The sequence below is a fragment of the Vidua macroura genome (genome assembly GCF_024509145.1).
Source record: "Vidua macroura isolate BioBank_ID:100142 chromosome W unlocalized genomic scaffold, ASM2450914v1 whyW_random_scaffold_74, whole genome shotgun sequence".
NCBI classification, from domain to species: domain Eukaryota; kingdom Metazoa; phylum Chordata; class Aves; order Passeriformes; family Viduidae; genus Vidua; species Vidua macroura.
This window is the reverse complement of record NW_026530539.1, coordinates 1,297,481-1,319,563: the sequence shown is the minus strand read 5'-3', so window position 1 is coordinate 1,319,563 and position 22,083 is coordinate 1,297,481. Positions and strand designations below refer to the sequence as shown.

At 42.1% G+C, this 22,083-nt stretch overlaps 1 protein-coding gene across 3 annotated transcripts in view; it reads left to right on the top strand.

The window, feature by feature from the left end:
- The first annotated feature begins 8,457 nt into the window (after positions 1-8,457).
- LOC128822764 (zinc finger RNA-binding protein-like) overlaps positions 8,458-22,083 on the top strand; it is a 75,523-nt gene continuing 61,897 nt past the window's right edge. For all 3 annotated transcript variants that reach the window (XM_054004572.1, XM_054004571.1, XM_054004573.1), the window contains exons 1-2: positions 8,458-8,652; positions 8,901-8,985. In XM_054004572.1, the coding sequence (XP_053860547.1) occupies positions 8,616-8,652; positions 8,901-8,985 (122 nt within the window). In that variant the 5' untranslated portion in view covers positions 8,458-8,615. The remainder of the gene's footprint in view (positions 8,653-8,900; positions 8,986-22,083) is intronic.

The window sequence follows — 22,083 nt, the reverse complement described above, 5'->3', positions numbered from 1 at the left end:
CTAGTGGGAACGTGGTACAAGCTAGGAGTTACAAGCACCGCTCACAAGCATCGCTAGTTGGTAAAAAGCTTGCAACGTCCTGCCGAGCCTTACACTCGAACTCCGGCCAAGCCCCCTTGCCTGACTCTCCTACTAGGCTTGGGAAGCTTGGTCTCCCTGCCGAGGTAAGGTCAAACGTCCTGCCGAGCCTTACACTCGAACTCCGGCCAAGCCCCCTTGCCTGACTTTCCTATTAGGCTTGGGAAGCTTGGTCTCCCTGCCGAGGTAAGGTCAAACGTCCTGCCGAGCCTTACACTCGAACTCCGGCCAAGCCCCCTTGCCTGACTTTCCTATTAGGCTTGGGAAGCTTGGTCTCCCTGCCGAGGTAAGGTCAAACGTCCTGCCGAGCCTTACACTCGAACTCCGGCCAAGCCCCCTTGCCTGACTTTCCTATTAGGCTTGGGAAGCTTGGTCTCCCTGCCGAGGTAAGGTCGAACATCCGGCCGAGCCTTACACTCGAACTCCGGCCAAGCCCCCTTGCCTGACTCTCCTACTAGGCTTGGGAAGCTTGGTCTCCCTGCCGAGGTAAGGTAGAAGGTCCTGCCGAGCCTTACACTCGAACTCCGGCCAAGCCCCCTTGCCTGACCCTCCTTCTAGGCTTGGGACGGTTGGTCTCCCTGCCGAGGTAAGGTCGAACGTCCTGCCGAACCTTACACTCGAACTCCGGCCAAGCCCCCTTGCCTGACTCTCCTGCTAGGCTTGGGAATCTTGGTCTCCCTGCCGAGGTAAGGTCGAACGTCCTGCCGAGCCTTACACTCGAACTCCAGCCAAGTCCCCTTGCCTGACCCTACTAGGCTTAGCTTGCTTGCCTTCCTGCCTTTCTGCTTACTCAGGTTAGTGCCTGCTCTGACGGGGACCTCCATCCATGCCTGCCATGGAGATCCTACCTGCCCTGTTATCCTGTCCTGCCTGCTGGGGACATGCCCTCTGCCTGGCGGGACTTGCTGCTCCTGCTTGCTAGGACATCCCGCCCTACATGCCCTGTTATCCTGTCCTGCCTGGCGGGGACATGCCCTGTGCCCGGTGGGGACATGACGCTCCTGCCTGCTTGGACATCCCACCTGCCCTGTTGTCCTGTCCTGCCTGGCGGGGACATGCCTTTTGCCTGTCGGGGACATGCTCTCTGTCTGCCAGGTACATGCCCTCTGCCTGCCAGGTACATGTCACTCCTGCCTGCTAGGACACCCCGCCCTACCTGCCAGGGACATCCCACCTGCCGTCCTATCCCATCCTGCCAGCGCCGGGGACATGTCCTCTAGGACCTCCACATCCCACCTGCCCTGCTGGGGATATTCCCCTTGCCCTGATTGCCAGGGACTTACTTTGCCCATAGGGCACCTCCACACGCTCGGAGGAGGGCCTGCTTTACTTCTAAGGAGACGCCTCAGTAGCTCCTCTATTCCACGCGCTTCCCCCGTTCCCGGCCGGCCCCTTCGCAGGAGTCCAGAAACGCGGTACTAGCGGGTCCCTCTCGCTTCGGGGGTGCGAGCTGCTGGCCCCTGTCTCACTCACTCACTCATTCGCTCGGCTCCCGGTTTTTCTTACCAATCCGACGCTCCTCTGCATTGCTTGTCTCACGCTGATCCTAAGGTCCGAAGGTAGCCAGCGACTCCCGAAGGTCCGTCGAAGCAGGTGGTCGAGCTGTCCGGGGGTCCTCTTCGGGCATGGCTATCCCGGACAAGCTCCCACATTGAAATGAACAGGGCTAATGCCTTTATTAATGTTCAGCTCTTTATTAAAAAATCAGCTGGGCAGGGGTCTCGACGCAGAGCTCGCCCCCGCGGTTGTAGCTTTCCCAGGCAGCCGGAAGGAAGGCGGCGTGCAGAGTCCGTCACTGGAGTCCCGAGCAGCAGCTGTCCTTTCTCCTTTCCTTGTGGCACACCAGTGGCCCGAGGATGAGGAGGCGTGGCGTGCAGAGTCTGTTGCTGAAGTCCAGAACAACAGCTGTCCCCGCTCCTTCCGTGGTGGCAGCACCAGGGCTCTCTGTCTCTCTATCGCCCTGCTTCTCAGAGCCTAATATAGTCTGTTCCTTCTTAGGTGATGGTGACAGTTAAAAGTCAATCAGGGGATGTGTTTCCCTCTTCCTCAGCTAGGGCATTTGCCTAGACTCCTGTACTGTGTTCAGTTTTTGATTTATATTCTTTTTTTCCTCCTAAAAATACTCCCATGATCCTAAGGGGTTTCTATTTGCATGTTAGTCTCAGAGTGGCAGCGTGGAGGGGTGGGAGGCCTGGGAGGCCGGTTGTCCCCAGGTAGTTTAGAGAAAACAAACAGAGCAATTAGCTAATTAGCATTTCAATATCGGTACTTAGCTAGAGTTAGTAGTTTTCTTTTAGTGTTGCCATGGGAACTAGGAAAGCCCTGCCCGCCTCTCTGGGGAACACCTGGAAACTGTTCATAACAGGTCTCAGAGAAAGAGTGGGACCCCTTAGTGTGGGGGGGGGGGGAGTATAAGGTAATTAATTAGAAAAAAAAAATTTATAGGTAAAAAGAGGGTTTTCTTGGCATAATCTATTGGGGAAAAATAAAAGGTAAAATGTGTAGGAGGGGCCCCTAAAAATTCTGCTGGATTGAGGGATAAGAATGGCCAAGAACATCCAAGATCAAACCTGCTGGGTTGAGGGATTAATATTCCAGGAGCATCCAGGGTTGATTCAAACCTGCTGGATTGAGGGATTAATATTCCAAGAGCATCCAGGGTTTATTCAAACCTGCTGGATTGAGGGATTAACATTCCAAGAGCACCCAGAATTAAGTTTGCTGGGTTGTTGAGAGCACCCAAGATTGAGTAAAAATTTTGCCAGTTTGAAGATAAGTCTGACAGGATCTAGAGTTGGGAACCACACAGCTAGATTGAGGGGTATCCAAGAACACTGGGACTAGCCAGGGACACCTAAAAGTGTAATAGGTGTGTTGAAAAATAAAAGGTACCTTTTTGTTGTGGTTGTTTTGTTGTGTGTAAGAGTAAGTAAGAATAAAGTTAAGTGAATGTAGACGAAGGAAAGTATATGTATGCATCCTGCCCTGTTAAGCAGCCTCACTGTGCTTCCCTGCTGTGACCGACAAACACAAGTTACGAACCCTCAGAACTGAAAAAGTTCAATCAAATATTGCTTCCATTGATGACCATGATATTGTCTAAAGGAGGAGGCAAGATAGCCCCCTACAAGTACATTAGAATATAATACCTTGTTACAACTTATGTTATGTAAGTGAGACCAAAAGAAACTACCCCAGCAAACCTTCTAGTTGTAATTCTAAAGCTAGGAAAAGTGAAGAAAGAAGTAAAATTCCTAGCTGATACTAGAGCAACATACTCAGTTCTAAATACAGCTTTGACGCCCATAACAGATGATTATGCTATAGTTACAAGAGCGACTGGCCAAACTGAAAAGGCATTTTTCTTTAGGCCACTGAAACACAAACTGGGAAAGCAGTAGGGGATCCACAAATTTCTATATATGCCCAATTCCCCTGAGCCAATTTTGGGCAGAGATTTGCTAAGACAATTACAAGCATCTATTACATTTAAAAATGAGGAGATGACTCTGGAGGTAAATGATCAAAAGTATGTAGAAGTATTGAGTTTGATATTAACCACCAGTGAAGTCATGAGAGAAACTGAAATTGATAAAAAGATAATGAATCAAGTATTTCCTAGGGTATGGGCCTCCGATGTACCAGAGAGAGCGAAAAACGCTGCCCTATACAGATCAAGTTAAAAGAGGGAAAACAACCCGTCAAGCTTAAACAGTATCCCTTGAGGAGGGAGGATAGGGAAGGGACTAGCCCAGTAATTGAGAACTTCTTGCGTCTTGGATTATTAAAAAATGTCAATCTGATTTTAATACCCCCATTCTACCAGTTCGCAAACCTGACAGGTCATACTGGTTAGTACAAGATCTGCAAGCCGTAAACAAGGTAACTGAAGATTTGTATCCTGTGGTGGCCAATCCATACACGTTATTAACTTGCTTAACACCCGAGCTAACTTAGTTTACCGTTTTAGATTTAAAAGATGCCTTCTTTTGCCTTCCTATCCACGAAGCCAGCCAGAAAATTTTTGGATTTGAATGGGAAAATCCTAAGAGCAGGCGAAAAACTCAACTGACATGGACCAGACTCCCACAAGGATTCAAAAACTCACCCACTTTGTTTGGAGAACAACTTGCAAAAGAATTAGAGACCTGGGAAGCCCCTCCAGAGGAAGGGAAGTTGCTACAGTACGTAGATGACATCCTGATAGCCACACGGACAAGGGAAGCATGCATGGCCTGGACGGTAAGCCTCTTGAACTTTTTGGGGCTCCAAGGGTACCGGGTATCAAAGAAAAAGGCCCAAGTAGTAAAACAGCAAGTAACTTATCTGGGTTACGAAGTCAGTGCTGGACAACGTACCTTAGGCCAAAGCCAGAAGGAGGCAATATGCCAGACCCCTAAACCTCAGACTGTAAAGGAACTACGAACTTTCCTGGGGATGACAGGGTGGTGCAGGTTATGGATCTATAACTATGGACTGTTTGTTAAGCCCTTATATGAACTAATTGCAACTGAAAGCAGGAACATCCAATGGACAAAGGAAGCAACGCAAGCTTTCAACCAGCTGAAAAAAAGCCCTCATGTCAGCTCCAGCCCTGGGATTGCTGGACGTGAATAAGCCTTTCCTTTTATTCTCCCATGAGAAGCAAGGAATTGCCTTGGGAATACTAGCACAGGACCTCGGCCCATACCGGAGAGCAGTGGCTTACTTCTCTAAGCAATTGGATACAGCAGCTAAAGGGTGGCCTGGATGCCTCAGAGCTGTTGCAGCAGTCGTACTGAACATCCAAGAGGCACGCAAATTCACCCTGGGCCAGAAAATGACTGTGCTAGTGTCTCACACAGTGTCTGCAGTGCTGGAAGTAAAAGGCGGGCATTGGCTTTCTCCACAATGGTTCCTGAGATACCAAGCTATCATAGTAGAGCAAGATGATGTAGAGATAGTAGTGACTAACATTGTCAATCCAGCCTCCTTCCTCAGTAGAAACCAAGGAGAACCAGTGGAACATGACTGCCTGGAGACCATCGAAGCCACCTACTCCAGCCACCCTGACTTGAAGGACACCCCTCTCGAGAATGCAGCAGTCTGGTTTACTGATGGAAGCAGTTATATCATCAGTGGAAAACGGCACGCCGGGTACGCAATTACGACGTGCAAGGAAGTAATAGAATCTGGGCCCCTGCCAACAAATACCTCTGCGCAGAAGGCCGAGATAATTGCTCTAACTTGGGCCCTAGAATTGGCAAGAGGGAAAGAAATAAACATATACACGGACTCGAAGTATGCATTTGGAGTAGTGCATGCTCATGGAGCCATTTGGAAAGAGAGAGGACTGCTGAACTCTCAAGGGAAAAATATTAAACATGCATCAGAAGTGCTGCGACTTCTAGAAGCAGTCCAGTTGCCAGAAAAGGTAGCGATCATGCACATTAAGGCACATCAGAAGATAAACTCAGAATTGGAAGAAGGAAACGAGCTGGCGGATAGGGAAGCAAAAGAAGCAGCAAGAATTGAGGTAATAACTGAGGCAGCCCTGATTCCAGACGGGCAAATTTCCCCCGAAGGTAAGCCAAGATACAACAAACTAGAAAAAAAATTAATCTATGAGCAAAAAGGAGACTATAACCAAGAGGGATGGGCCACCATAGAAGGAAAATTAGTTATACCCTCCTATTTATTATGGTCCCTAATAAGGGAAGAACACCAGAAAACCCATTGGGGTATTGATGCTCTATATAAATATCTAAGTGAAAGGATCATAGCTAGACATTTACGAGCAACTATTACCCAAGTGACTCGACAATGTGACCTTTGCCTCCAGACCAACCCCAAAAATACTCCCAAACCAAAACTTGGCCAGACTGGGGAGGGTCATGGGCCGGGGCAGCAATGGCAGATTGATTTCACAGAATTACCAAGAAAAGGGGGGGTATAAGTTTTTACTAGTGCTAACAGATACCTTTTCAGGATGGCCAGAAGCATTCCCCACCAGGACTTCTAAAGCTCAAGAAGTAACTAAGTTACTAGTACAAGAAATCATACCACGCTTTAGAGTCCTGGCCACAATCTCCTCAAATAGAGGACCACATTTTATTGTAAAATTAGTGCAACAAGTTAGCCAATACTTGAACATAGACTGAGAACTTCACACCCCATATAACCCACAATCAAGTGGTCAGGTAAAAAAAATGAATCATTTGATCAAACAACAAATTGTACAATTGGGACAAGAGGCTAATTTTTCATGGCCTCAATCCCTCCCATTAGCACTACTGCAGATCCGAACCAAACCCAAGACTAAAGAAAAGCTAAACCACTTTGAATTGCTTTATGAAAAACCATATGGGGTGCAAAAGAGAATGTCTACCCAAGACATGTCACTAACCTCCTGTATGTTAAGTCTCTTAACTTTGTGTATTCAGCACCAATCACTAGCTAATAAACACAAGTCATAACTAGTGAAATACACTGTTTAGAACACTTTATGTCACCCAATTATAATTCTATTAATTTTAGTTACTGTAAGTTTAATGATGTCTATTTTAACACTCATGTAGAATTAGAGGATGTTAAAACACATGGCCAGTCTGACCTCACTCTCTAGAACTCATAGAATCTTACTGAAAGAGAACGGTCATGATGGTAGATCAGAATTTAAATCAAGACCCCTGTAGTAAAAGAATTTACTATATTTTAAGAAAAGGGGGGACTGAAACAGAGATTTTTAGAGTTAGGTTAACAAAATGAATTAAGCATTTATAATTTAGCTTGTAGAGTTATGTGTTGAATTTTAACCTTTTACTTAAGAAACCTCTGCCTGGTACAAAGGGCATAGGAAAATGCAAATTTCTGAAGCTTCTTGCATAAAGAACAATACCAGAAGAGGCAAAGAACCCAGATAAAGAAGCTCCTCTGTCTCCAAGCCTATCAAGACTGACAGACTTACTCAGATAAGCACCAAAGGACCAAAAGCGCACGCGCAGAGAGGAAAAGTTCAAAAGTTCAATCATGAGGAAGACTACAATCTTCAGCCTCAGGACCACCGAGAGACCCCCGTGCGACCACCACAGCAAACCACGTGTGCCCAGAAGGGCGTGGACTTATTTAGCATGAGAGGCGAGGACAGGCGGGGCCAGGGGTTGAATATGCATGAAAAAGTTGTGCGATGTATTGCATATGGAACATCTTTGGGAATAAAGGTGTGGGTCAGACTGAAGCACTGGGCACAAGTTTTGGAGAGCTATCTCACTTGTGCCGGGCGCTGACATACATACCCACTTCATAACTACCCCAGGTTGTGGAGTCTATTTATTTATTCCGCGTATCGCTTCACCTAGGAATTAACAGAAACTTTTTGACAAGTACCAGACGAAGTTCTTGTTTTAAATAAAATATATGCATAATCATGAAGTGTTTTGTATATGCAACAGGCTATTGCTTTTAAGGTTATTCCTTTGTTCACAAGGCATGCTTGTCGTGGCTTAAGTGCCCGAGAGCATCCAGACGTCCGTAATTCTTTGCTTTTTATTGTCTTGTAATTGTCCTGACTCTAAATTTTTAATACTCTAATTGTATTACTATTTTTATAACCATTTTATTATTATTAAATTTTAAAAATTTTAAAAACCAAGTGATTGGCGTTTTTCACAGAAACTATGTGATGTAAGATACTTTTTGTAACTAGCTCAAGGAATGGATAAGATTACTAAGAAATTCTTTGCATATTGAAAACAGCAACAAGACACCAAAATCCAGAGAAGAATTATTGCCTCCTTATCGGGATTGTTCAGACTTCTAGGAGCCAAGAAATTTATTTACAAGATGAAGGGGGGGGGGGGGGCAGAAACTAAGCAGAAGACACCCTTTGTTTGAAAAATTATTTTTGAATCGTGTATGAGATATATGAATATGCAACAGGCTATTGCTTTTAAGGGGTAATCCTTTGTTAGCAAGGTATGCTTTTGTGGCTTAGTGCCCAAGAGCATCCGGACGTCTGTAATTCTTTGCTTTTTATTGTCCTTTATTGTCCTAACTCTGATTGTCCAAATTCTTATTGCTCTAATTTTTATTACTATTTTTATAACTATTTTATGACTATTAAACTTTAAAAAATTTAAAACAAGTGATTGGCGTTTTTCACAGATGGAAGCAGGGAGAAAGGGGACAGGCAGGAGGAGTGGTACGTGCAGCGTTACTCTAAGAACAGCTCTTCCTCGCGCCCGGGCCTCAGCGAAGGGAACTACAACTCCCAAGAACCTTTGCAACATCAAGCGCAGGAGGATTCACGCCTCAAGTGTGGTGGGAGCCTACGCGACATCGAGGGTGCTCTTCTGCGGGCGGGGGCGTAGCCACTGGCTGAACTACAACTTCTAGCAGCCCTTCACACATCTCGCGCGTGCGCGCGGCCTTGGTCCGGCCACACTGCCGTTGTCGCCGTAGGTGTGTGTGGAGGGGGGAAGGGAGTGAGCGGACGCGGCGGTGAGAACGGGGGTGAGAGTTCAGAGTTCAACCGCCGTTGTCCCTGCTAGCTTGCACTCATGATTCCTATATGCCCGGTAGTTTCTTTCACCTATGGTAAGTAATGGCGCTCGATGTTTCTGTTTGTCCGTGAGCGTGGGGGGAGGGGGGCGGCGGCGAGGGGGAGGAGATGCGGCCCGCGCGCGCGGGGCGGAGGAACGGTGGTCCTGAGGCGGCGTGTCTGACCTGGCGCTCGCGCGCACTTCTGTCTCTTGTCTGTCTGTCCCTTTCTCTCCCCGCCTCCTCCTGCCGGGCCTCCTGTCATGGCCCCGACCGCTGCCGCCTCTTGGTTATCTTCGCCACAGTGCCCAGCCGCCTGGGAGAAGATGCCAAAATGGCCACCGGCAACTACTTTGGATTCACCCATAGCGGGGCTGCTGCCCAGTATAGGTAACCACCGCGACCCCTCCCTCCCTCCCTCCCTCTCTCCCTCCCTCTCTCCCTCTGTCCTTTCCCGGAGTCACTTCCCTCTTCGCCTCCGGTTTCGTGTCCCTGATCGGGATCTCCCCGCCCCCTCGGGGTGAGTGCTCGGGACTGTTCCCATCCTCCGCCCCGTGTAGGGCCTGCTTCTGCAACCCGCTACTCCGCGATAGTTGTGCTGGAGACCCATCTACTTATCTGCCTCTCCCGCAGATGTGTTTTCTTATCCTGGTAAGGAGCTCCCTGTATCCCCAGTGGTGTGAGGGTGGGGAAGTGGAGCCGGACACCACGGAGGAGGCAGCATGAAATCCCAAGGCCCTTAAATTAAAATGGCCACTTAGAGTCAACAACGCCAACAAGTTACTGTCTGCTGCCCTCCGGACACTTCTCCTTCAGTGAAGATGGGGCTTGCTCCCCAAGTCTTTGCTTCCCCCTATGTCAGTGTGGGAGGATAGAATCCTTTTTAACACGTGTTAAAATTACACCAACCTAACCTATGGGATAGATAAGGGAAGAATAGAAACACCAGAAAATACAGGGGACTGTCCCATTCCACTGAAGCAATATTATAAATAATGTATCAGAAAATAGAGAAAGTACTTTTGGAGGCATGCTCCTTTTAAAAAGATTTCCTGCTTGGGTATCTAGGATCAGGAGCAGGTCTTATAGTGGAGCTTGGGGACCTGTAACCATATATTTTGTATAGGTATGTTGCCTTAAATTTTTGCATCTTTGTGCATCCAAATTGTGTGTCAGACTGTTAAAAAGTAATTGGTAGCATCTATTATCTCACTTTTTCTGAAATCAAATTACTTAATTTGGCAAAACCCAGATACAATCATGAACATCATCACATTTTTGGCTTGTGTTGGAGTAGCACCTTGAAGTTCATATTTGAATCTTTGTTATTTGTTTCATAAATTTATAATAAAGGCCTTCCTTGACTCCTAAGTCTTAGTTAATGGGAAAATCGTAGGATAAAGCAAATATATGAAATATGAGGGATTATTGGCAAATGAATGCAGATGTGTGCTGCTGTTATCTAGCTAATCAAAATTGCATACCCGACATAGTTTCAGGAATATATAGTTTTATGTGGGTCTTGGAATGACTCCCAAGTGATTCTTTTCTGGAAATGGACATAAATTAATTTCCATTTACTCCAATGTATAATAGTTAAAGGAGAGGATTAAACTTAGCTAATCTTTTTGTTCTTTTTTTTTTTTATTAGGTGCTCACAGTATGTTTATGTTTTACTTGACAGTTGTGACATTTGAAAGTGTGTTGTCATGGGTATGAAGGAGTTTTTAAATAACATAGAGGATGTTTTTGTAAATAAATAAACAATATTTGAGTGAATAATAAACTGAGATCCATATATAAATGCAATTTTGAAGTGGAGATTCATTTTTTAAAATTGTTATTCCTTTTATTGTGGGGCTGAGGTGGTCTGTAGACTTAAGAACCTGAACAACTAATTTGAAATTTCCTTAAAACCATATAATTGGAAGACAGTTCAAGTTCAAAACTGTTTTCATAGTTAATCCTAAATGTATTCTTGAGAAAATGGAAAGACTGATTGATTGAAAGCTTTTTCTTTTGCTGTCAAAATACAAGATACTATTCCATTTACATATCAGTAAAAGACTCTATCCTATGAATGGTTTGTATATTTGCCATGTCTGAAAGTGAAGAGACAAAGCAATCAGTGTTAAAGCAGTCCTTTCATAAGAATGAATTTAATATTTTTGAACAGAAAACACAGGAGTCAGTGTCTAAAAAGGAGTTTATCTTAATGTAATGACATAATGATTTAATGAGAGAAGCATTAGATTATGCAAATACCAATACAGAACATTTTTCTGAATATTGCAATACCTTTGTGCTAGTGGTGGTATTGGGCCTAGGGTTATAAACCTGCGTGCAATGCAAAACTCTGTTACTTAAGTAACTATTAATCCATTTATTTGCAAGCCTGAAATAAATGTGAAATTTGGTGATACTGGTCCTCTTTAGTTTGTATATGTGTGTGTGCATTCTGTAGGCCACCTTAACCACTGTGTGTCTATTCAGTTTGACATGAACAACCTAATATTGGCTTGTTTTTCATGTGTAAAAAATAATAGCATTCTTGATTCACTGCTGGAGAAGAGGCATAATTATGCTTTTATTTTGAAGTTGGCTGACTGAAATGTGAGGATGCTGATGGAGAGATAGGGACATTGAGATTTGTTTGGACAGAGAAGTGTGCAAATGTGATGGTCTCTATCTTGTTTCAAGATTTTGGTTCCTGTTAAGAAGATAAAGAACCTTTGAGCATCTGAGTTTCATCTTACTTATGTTCATACCACGTACTTACTCTAATGAGACAGGTCACAGATGTGATATTCTTGGGTAGTTAGGAGTGAATTGTTAACTTCGAATTGCTAAGTGTGGTGAGTCTTTGTAGGTAAAGGCAATTAATTGTAGTAAATAGGGTCCAGAGCCAATCACAATGCCTGTGAGTTTAGATTAAGATGCAGTCTTCTAGGTAGCCGTATGGAAGTGAACTCTTGCAATTATAGCTAGTTTTCTATTCAAGTGCAGTGTATGATACCGGATATTCGAGACTTGTACAGAAGTATTATGACCTGCCCTAGAAGGCAAGGGTAACCTAGGTTCTTGTTAATCCCTTGGGGTGGATTAGAGTGAAATGACACTGATTGATGTTTGTAAATATATACATATAGGATTTATTTTAGAACAATTTGGTTGCAATTGAAACACAGATGAAAAATGAAAACCCTACAATTCTTATAAAGATTTGTAGGGACGGTATGTTTATTACAGTGTTGGACGCATGTGGGGGATTGTTTCTCTTTAAAGGACATGTGTGCCCTTGAGGATTTTTGATATTTTTTTTATTATTCTTTACTAATTTACATATTTATAGAATTTTATAATAGGTTTATGTATATTCATTTTGTTGATTTTGTGTTACACTTACAGCTAGTTACACTTGTACTTAGTTTTTTGTTAGAAAGTATAGAAATAACTTTTGGGTTACTTTGTTTGTTTTAAGGTTTGAGGAGTTTCTCTTATTTCTTATCTCTTTAGCTTGGAAATTTGCATTTTTTTGCTTTAGCTGGGGCAGTTTTATTAGTTGCAAAGTTACTAGACTAAACAGCATATTTTACTTATGCTAGCAAGTTCAAAGTGGTACATTTTATCTAAATCGATTTCTACCCTGTTAAATTTTCACTCTCATTCCTCCCTTTCCATAAGATGATAAGTAAATTTTTTAACTTAATGTAAATTTTTGTGTTAATAAGTGTTTTTTTATGTTTTGTTATGTCTATTTGACTTACTAGGCACAATTACAATAGCACAAGGAGTTCTTAAGTATGCACAATTTTTATTAGTATATACAAGCACAGTTTTCTGATCAGTGACTGGATGAATCTTGAAGTGGTAGGTACTTTGTTTAGTGTCAAGACACATCTTGAGCATTAGTAGTATTGTTTTCACAAACGTATCTTAGTTGTTCTTTAGTAGCACAAGATTTTAAGTTTGCTGTTTGTCACTTTTCGTTTACTTTTTGTGTTTACACTTTATGTTCTGAGAGGTAGAGTACTATTTTTTATGATTTAATCTTAGTGTGATAATGGGGTGGATAATATAAATTGTGGTATTGCATACAGTAAGCATAAAGGTAGTGGTTATATTAGAAGCAGGATTATAGGTTATAGATGTTTCTGAGATTTCTTTATATAATTAGAAAATTTGTTATAGTCTACCAGGACTTTCTTTTAGAATTAATCATATTATCTTAGGTAATTTTTTGAATTTTAGCTGGAAAATTATTTTTACCCCCTCCCGTATGATTAAAGTTGTTGTTGCTTGCATCTAAAACTGTGCTTGTATAAAACTGAAAGTTAAAGATATGTTATCTTTAACTATATTAAGCGCTTCTACTATTAATTTGAGATCTTGGACTCTGGTCTTTTAGGGATAACTGCAGGGGTTTTAAGTTTGCAAGACTACTTCTTGTAGTGACTAGTTTTCTTATAGATTTAGTGTACTGATTAGAACTTGGGACTAAGGCTATTTAGTATTGTTTTGGATAGAGGTACTTTAGGATTTTTAATTAAAATTATATACAAAATAATTTTATAAATAAAATTATAAACGACTCTCTTTGCAATACATTTATTTTGCTCGAATAAGTTTTAGTTTATTGTTTCTCAGTGTTAATTTTAAGGGGCTTTTGGGGCTTGTTCCATTTGAGCATGGCGGATTTGGGCATTTTGCTTTTTAATTTTGATTGCGGTGAAGGTGGTGAGAAGCATTTGGAATGGTTCTTCTTACTGTGGTTATAAAGTCTTTTTTGTAAGAGACTTAACGTATACTTAATTTTTAGGCTGTATGTTATGTACTGGTTTACTTAGTTTTCTGCTTTGAGATCTAGCTTACATGTCTTTTTATTTTCGTTGACTTGTCTGCTTAAAGTCATTATATAGTTTTTTTGCACTATTTTGGAAATAAAATGTGATTCTTTGTCTGGGAATATTGTGACTGGAACTTTGAAAGCGGTGTTATTTACTCTGGTTATCTTGATAGTTTTGGTGGGGAACGCTTCTGGCTACTTTGAAAATGTATTTGTTAATACTTATAAATACTGACACCCCCCTTTCCATGGGAGTTTTGAAAAGTTAATTTATTACTGTTGTTTGAGTCTAGGCAATTGTGGTGTATTGTTTCTTCTTGATTTCTACTGAGAAAAGAAGCTGGGTTGACAATGTTAGTTACTACTTTATATTATTTTGTTTTACTATGATGGTTTAGTACTTTAGGAACTTCTGTGGTGAGAGCTGGTGGTTTCTTTTTACTTTTAGTACTGTGGACACTGTGTGGGACACTAGTATAGTTAATTTTTGTCTTAGGGTAAACTTGTGTGCTTCTTGTATATTTAGCATGACTGCTGCTACAGCTCTGAGGCAACTTGGCTATCTTTTGGCATTGTATTTAGTTACTTGGAAAAGTAAGTAACTGCCCTCTGGTATGAATTTAAGTCTTGAGCTACATGGGAGAATAGAAAGAATAGTTTACTTACATTTGGAAGTTTTAAAGTTGGAGCTGACATGAGGGCACTCTTTACTTGGTGAAAGGTTTGTGTGACTTCTTTTGTCTACTGGAGATTTCTATTTGATGAACAGTCCGTAATTATAAACTTACAGCTGGTACTACTCTGCTATGCTTGTGGTTTTTTTTTTTAATTTTCTTTTTTCTTGTGGAGTTTCTTAGGACTCTGGATTTTTGTAAGTTGTTCTCTAAACAGAGTGGGGGAATTTTGAAGCTTTGAGGCACATGGACTATGTGAGCTGGGTTTTGTGCTTGCTTTTGGGGCTTTTTTATTTAAATGTAAAAAATTTTCTGGCTGGTTTCATGGATAGGGAGGTAAAAGAAAGTATCTTTCAGATCTAAAACAGTAAACTAGGTTAGTTCAGGTGTTAAGTTAGTAAGGTATATGGATTTGTTACTACAGGATATAAATATTTTGTTATCTTATTGACAGTTCTTAATCTTGTACTATTAATTATTGGGCTGATTTCTTCCTTATCTTCTTTTTCAGGGGGTACTGTTTAATTCTTACTGGTTGTGTCTCTTTTTAAAGTTTGATTACTATGGGGGGCGTTCTTCACCTTTTTTGCTACATTAGAGGTTTATACTCCTGAAAAATACTTGTCTTAATATCTTTTCACTAATTTTTTTTTTAATGGCTGTTAATGTTAAACTTAATACCTTTATGTATTTTTGATTATTTACTTTTAGAGTAACATCCCCATTTTAGAATGTTTAGTGAATTGGACATATATGAAAACTTGTAAATACTATTGTTACTTCAAAGGTTTGCAAAAGTATGTCTTCTTAGACTGGTCAGTTGTTCTTCACACTACAACATAATTGTTCTTTACAGGTACTAAAGCTTTATTTAAAACTGAATATATGGCCTTTGTATCAACTAAAATTCTACTTTTTTCCTTTTTCTTGGTCCCACTGCCTCTAGCAGAGGGGTCTGTTACTTCTTAGTTTTGGATTAAATTGGACTGTTAGGAGGGGGATGGGTTCGAGTGGGTATATTTTTGGAGCTTGAGTCCTCTTCCCTTTTGCAGCGGTTTTCTTCATCTTTTGTTACTTTAGGAGGAGCCTTTAACAAATTATGTATGTTTTTGTATTTCAGTATTATAAACGTTGTCTGATTTTATACATTGCTGCCTTATATGGCATGCTGAATAAGACGTTTGATTTGCTTTCTTTTTGCTTTGTTTTTTTTTTTTTAAGGAGCTAACACTAGTGGGTCAGAGGGAACTCTGAACCTACAGTGACTTTGTTATTTTGGGTGATTCTTTAAGGTGAAAAACATATTAACATACAAGACTTTATTTGCTTTTTCGTCTTAAAACAGTATTGATTGTAATAAAGTATTAAAATTTTTCTTTTTTTTTTTGAGCTGCTTTTACTGGTGGTTTTCTTTTAGTGAGCCCCCCCCAAAGGGGTTAGTTCGGGAACTTTTTTGCTCTGGTTAGTTCTTATTCTTTATAATTTTTTTGTTTTTACTTAAGCTTTACAGTTTTTTTTCAGTTTTTCTTACACACAGACTTCTGGGTGGTAGATATTAGATGCATTTTTTTATACATAAGCTTTAAGATTTCAGGTTTTGAATCAGTTTGATTAGGAACTTTTAATTTACACTTGGGGCATAGAACAGTAATACTAGCGCTTCTCACAAACTCTGCATTGTAATAGTACTCACGCAAGGTGTTAGCTTTTCAATGTACTAAAAACTTGGGAATTGCTTGTAGGCTATTCCGTTTATTACTTTGGCATTTATCACTTAACTTTTATGGCAGGTTGTTTTTAGTCTAGATTTACTATCTTACTAGCTGAAGTCTGATAAAGTCTCTTTATATAAACTCATTTGTCTCTTATTTAAACTCTTTTTTATAAAATCTCAGTCTTTTCTTGTTCTCTTCTCGCACAATTTAATTAAAGCATTGTTTTTACGGACACTTACTTTGTTGCCTTGCAAAAGGCTGTGCCTGTTAAAGTAAAAACTCTGATATGCCTATAAACATAGACTCCCCTTTTTATCTCAAATTTACGCGAGTCGGGGCTTAAGTTGTTGTGGGAGAGGAATTCTTGGAATTCCTTTGTTTTATGAAAGTTAAACATAAATCACTATACTGTAGCTTTTCTGCAGAAAATGCTACACTTGTTATGTTATAAATTGAGGTGAATAATTTGTTCAGCCTTTCGAGAGTCAATCAGAAATTTATTGGTTACAGCAAGCAATGGCAAGCAAACAGCACTGGGTGCAGCCAGGGAGTCAGCGCTCTGCCAACGGCTCACCCCGTTTCCCCCTTCCCACAGTCTTATACTCTTTCTTCCGTGTCCGTGGTACTTTTGGGTGTACTCTGCGCTTGCGCCCTCTGTTGCTAGGGGGTCTTCTTCTACTCTCTGGTGGTCGTTTGAGGAAGGCTCCTCTCTTCCTCCTCGGTGAAAGTTCACGGCCCTGTAATGATCTTTTCCATATAAGGTTATATGTTATATGTGCCTAAGTTCTAGTTGCACAATTATCTTAAGTAATCAACATACTATCTAGTTTCTGTCTTGCGGTTTTCTGTTATCTACACAAGTCTTCTCCTTTCTGTCTTGCGGTTTCCTTAATGATGAACAAAGAGTCCTTTCCAACTTATCACAGTCCCCCCTTTTCTTTTTCTTTATTTTGTTCATCAAACCTTTTTAGTTCTTGTAAGCTAAGGGCTAAGGTTTCATTAGTCTCAGGATCCTCCGGTATGGGTTCATATTTGGCCCTTATCAACATGAGGTGAGCGGCCTCCAATCTCCCCTTTACTATATCTATGACCCTATTAAAAATACACGGGCCAAAGGTTAGTCCCAAAATCAGTAAAATTAGGGGCCCTGCAATTGTGGACAATAGGGTAGTCAGCCACGGGGAACTGTTGAACCAGGCTTCATACCAACTTTGTTTGGCTTCTCTTTCCCTTTTTCGTTTCTCTAATCCTTCCCTTAGTTTTGCTATTGTATCCCTGACCACCCCTGTGTGATCAGCATAAGTACAACATTCTTCTCTGAGGGCAGCGCATAAACTTCCTTGCTGTAAGAACAGTAAGTCTAAGCCCCATCTATTTTGTAAAACTACCTCAGACAATGACCTTATGGATTTCTCTAATGCTGAGATGGATTGCTCTATTCGGGTCAAATCTTCATCCACGGCAATTCTTAGGTTATTAAATTCTTTAGCCTGTTTCACTAGAGAGGCTACCCCAGTGCCTACACCGGCAGTTCCCATAATCATTAGGGTAGCTACTCTAAGTGCAGTTAGTGGTTCTCGTTTCTGTAGGTGGTGTGTTGGAGTAGTTTGTGCATCGTATACATATTCATTAGAATGATATACGATCTTAGGAATTATTGCTACCTGTATACAGTAGTCGGAGGTTTCATCAAATATTTCCAGAGAGATGCACGGGGTTAACCCTCCCTTTGAACATATCCATTTAGTGTTTTTAGCTGGAATTAACCACCTAGCTGGATTATCTTCCCTTTTAGTCTTAGTAATTGTTTCACATAGGTGTTCCATGTTTGTTGGGACTCTTCCAATACATCGTCCCCTTCCTGTTACTGAAGTAAGAGTTATTCCCTGTGTCTGGCTTTCCTTCCAATTACATTGTGGAGGATTACTACCGTTCAGTCGTCTGGCTCTTTCAGATATCCCTATAGCTTCATAATATGGAGGTTGAATATCAAAGCAAAGCCAGCAATGCTCTGTGAATAAAGGGTTCGTCTTATAAAGGACTTGATAGGCCCTTTCTATCAGTTTCCAGAGAGTACCAGGTTGAGGATTGGTAATATCCTCGTTTGATTACTAAGGGTTTGGTTAGTATCCTCGGCCCCTGAGTGGGTTGAATTACCATCTTCCCTGAAGTAAATCTCTTTTCTCTCTTCAGCTATCACAGGATTTGGGCCTAAAGCTTGTGGGTCTTGGGGCACGAATCCTTTCTTTAGAGCAAACATGTTACCTCTGTCCCTATCCGGCTCCCAGTATCTAATTCCCCAGGTTCGTCCCACAATCCATCCGGGATCTGTTGGTTCAGTTATATTCAGATATATGAATTCACAGTTTCCCGGGTTTGTCACCCCCTGACTTGAATCCCGTTTTGGAGGGTCACAGCCACAGGGCCCCCAGGATACTTTAAGGAACTTATCTTTCTTTACTTCCCAATCCAGTGCTACTGTTTCGCAACCCCAATATCCACAAAAAAATTCCCCAGGGTAATTACAGTACCCCTTTCCAGGGTTTGATGCTGGACACATATAGAATCCTTTTTTGTCTAAGCAAGGGTCTATGGGAACTAGCTCACATAACCGAGGGGTGAAACTCAGAGACCCAGATGTTACCTTTTCCTGAATTTCTGTACCATCTACTCGAGTCAGTGTCCATCTAAAGGGTTGGTGTGAAATTTGGGAACCTTTCCCTTGATTCAAGGCGCAGAGTACAATTATTCCCACAGTTTGCCAACAAGCGTGGGGTTTTGGCCGTACTAAACTGTGATAAATTGAGGCGAATAATTTGATTCAGCCTTTTTAAGGTCAATTAGAATTTTATTAATTACAGCAAGCAGTAGCAAGCAAAACAGCGCTGGGTGGGTAGGGGTCTCCTAACCGCCCCTCCTGCAGTGTCCCACACTGCAGTGCCCCACACCCCACTCCCTTATTCAGTTTCTTTTTATAGTTTCTTGGAGGTTTCTTCATTCGTGTCTTTTGCGATAGCGGTGTGCGTAGCTTGAGCATCTCTCTGCGTCGTTTCTGCGTTGTGTCGAGGCAGGTGATCGCTGATTTCACAATCGGCTCCGGACAGTGATGGGCGTACCTGGAGCACTCCTACGTTGTCTAGTCCGGTGGCCGTTGCCTGGTGGTCGCTGATTTCATAATCAGCTCCGGCCATCCCCCGACATCCTTAGCCTGTGTCTGCAAAAAAGCTAAGAAAAGCTCCCTATATGGTGATTAATCATACTTGTGATCTTGCGGTTTTGCAATATGTCTATAGCCTTGCGGTTTGTAGCAGTTGCTTTTTTTTTTTTTATTGTCCTCCCCTATCTCCTAACAAGCAGGCTAGTCCCTTATACTTTAATTTTTATATTTCCTCCTTTAATATTCCAATTCTTTTGATGAACAAACAAGTTACCACAGTTTATCACAAAACCAAATTTATTATGTCTCATTTCCCTTTTCTGGATTCGTTGCCCTCTAGGTGCTTTAGGGACGACTGAGCCATCCTCTGGAGGGAGATCAGTATTCAGTTGGCAGTAATTGGAGCATTTCAGCATTATTCCACTGGGGGGGGGGGCTGGTTCTTTCCTCTCTGCCTCACCCGCCGACTCCGGTGCTTCGGGCCACGGGGTAGACCATCTTCTCGGCAGCAGCGGTACTCGCCAGTGCACCGAACCCCTTGCCCCTGCCTAACTTTATACTGCTCCCAGTTTTTATCCTTTACTGGAGTTGAGTCGCACGGAACCCCCTTTATTTCTGCCCAGCAGCACCTCTTTGTAATCTGGGCAACGAAGGGAGTGGGCTTACTAGGGTGGAAACAAAAATTTTCCGGATGTACTCCTCTGGAATAAACCTCCCGCCACGTCCCAGTCTCAAATCGTACCCACTCCCCTGCCAATTCCCCTAATTTTAGCACTACCTCCATTAGTTCCCTCTTGGTTTGATAACACCCTTTACAGATTCCGATAGGTGGTCTCCCGTTCTGGCAATGGACCCACCACCGTTCTTGGCAAATTTTACAAATAAAGCATACAAAAGGGTAACATTCACAGTCTGTTCTTTCACAAACAACCGTATAATCACTAACAAGGGGGTAGGTATATCCTTTTTGGTCTCCTATATGGTTAGTCTGTACTACCAGTAGTGAGTCCATTAGTTCCTCTTCAGAGTGACCTTTGTATCTCCCGGCTAACTTGTGATTTTCCAGTGATTGTCTAAAGTGATTGGTCCTTTTACTCGGCTCGCATGAGTCCACCCTTTTATCGCAGTTTCTGTAGTAAGCAAGACAACATACGGGCCTTCCCAACGAGGTGTTAAAGAGTTTTCTTTCCATGATTTAATAAGTACTTTATCCCCAGGCTTAATTTTATGCATTGCTAAGTCCAGGGGTGGTCTCTGAACTAGAAGTCCTTTTTCCCTCAATTCCTTCCTTCTATTCATAATTTGTATAAGGTAATTGTTGATCTGTGAGTTATCTATACGAGGATGGTCAACAGGAGCTGCCAAATCATATGGCATACCATATAACATTTCAAAGGGGGAGATTCCCACATCAGTTCGGGGTTGTGTATGAATATTTAGCAAGGCTAGGGGCAAGCATTTTACCCAAGACATTTTGGTTTCCATCATCAACTTAGTTAATGGCTTCTTAATTTCCCCATTCATTCGTTCTACTCTTCCCGAACTTTGTGGGTGCCAGGGGGTGTGGTACTTCCACTGAGTGCCCAAGGCTGTAAAGACCTCCCTTGCTACTTTAGATGCAAAATGGGGGCCTCAATCTGAATCTGTTATTTCTGTTAGTCCATACCTGGGGATTATCTCCTCCAAGAGTAGTCTTACTACTGCCTGCGTGGAGGCCCTTCCTGTGGGAAACGCTTCCACATAATGAGTCAAATGATCTACCATCACTAGCAGGTATTTATATCTCCCTACTTTAGGTAGCTCTGTAAAATCCACTTGTATGTGTGAAAAAGGTCTTCGAGCTAGTTCCCTTCCGCCCATCACCCTCTCTCTTTGCTGTTGTTTGTTTACCCTTTGGCATGTTAAACATTGCTGTGTTACCTGTTTAGCTAAGTTGTATATCCCTATACACATGTATTTAATGGCAAACTGATCAATTAACGCCTGAGTTCCCCAATGAGTTTTATTATGTATTGCTTGCAATATCCTTAAGGCCGTTGCTTTAGAGAGCACCTCTCGGCCATCTGGTAAAACCCATTTGCCTTCCTCTTTTTCCCGCACTCCCATTTGATCCAATCTTTCTTTTTCTTGTGTGGTGAATGTTAAGATATATTTTACACCATGAAACCAACAATGCTTTTTCTTAGGATTTCCGCAGGCGCATCGTATGGAATCTACTCCATACGTTTTCCAACATGACCAGCAAGGTGTTGTCTCTAGATCTTCTCCACAGGTGGTACAGTCTTCCCTCCGCATAATCACTGGTTTGTATGTTAGCGTCAGCAATGCTGCTCTTTTCGCCTCTTGATCAGCTAGGTAGTTTCCTCTTACTATAGTTCCTATCCCTGCCTGATGCCCTCGCACATGTACCACTGCTATTTTCTTCAGGTATCGTAGGGCTCGCAAAATTTCCTTTATTAATTCTTTGTGAATCAGTCCTTTTCCCTGGGAGTTTATTAACCCTCTTTCCTCCCAAATTTTCCCAAAGGTGTGCACTATCCCATAAGCATACTTAGAGTCAGTATAAATGGTTCCTTCCTTCCCTTTCAATAGTTCTAATGCTCTAAGTACTGCATATAACTCACATGCCTGAGCAGACCAGCTAGGGCTTAGGGGACCAGATTCAACTACCTTCAAGGTTTTTCCATCTACTATAGCATACCCAGACTTTCGGTTTCCTTCTACAAATAATCGGTCTCCGAGCTCTAATTCTTCTTCTTCTAGATCTGGTCGGGTCTTTGTTTGCTCCTCTATTTGTTGGAGGCAATCATGGGCAAGCTCGGAGGTTGGCTCCCCATACAAAAATTGGGCAGGGTTTTGCAAATTTGTGGTTTCTATGGATAATTTAGGAGACGATATCAAAATACCTTCATACTTTAAAAGTCTAGCATCTGTAATCCATTTCTCCGCCTTCTGCTGTAATACTCCTCTTATGTTATGGGGTGACATAACTCGCAGTTCTCCCCCAAAGGTAATCTTGCCTGTTTCTTCCACCAAAAGAGCTGCTGCTACTACTTGTAGGCAGGTAGGCCAACCCCAGCTAACGGGATCGAGGAG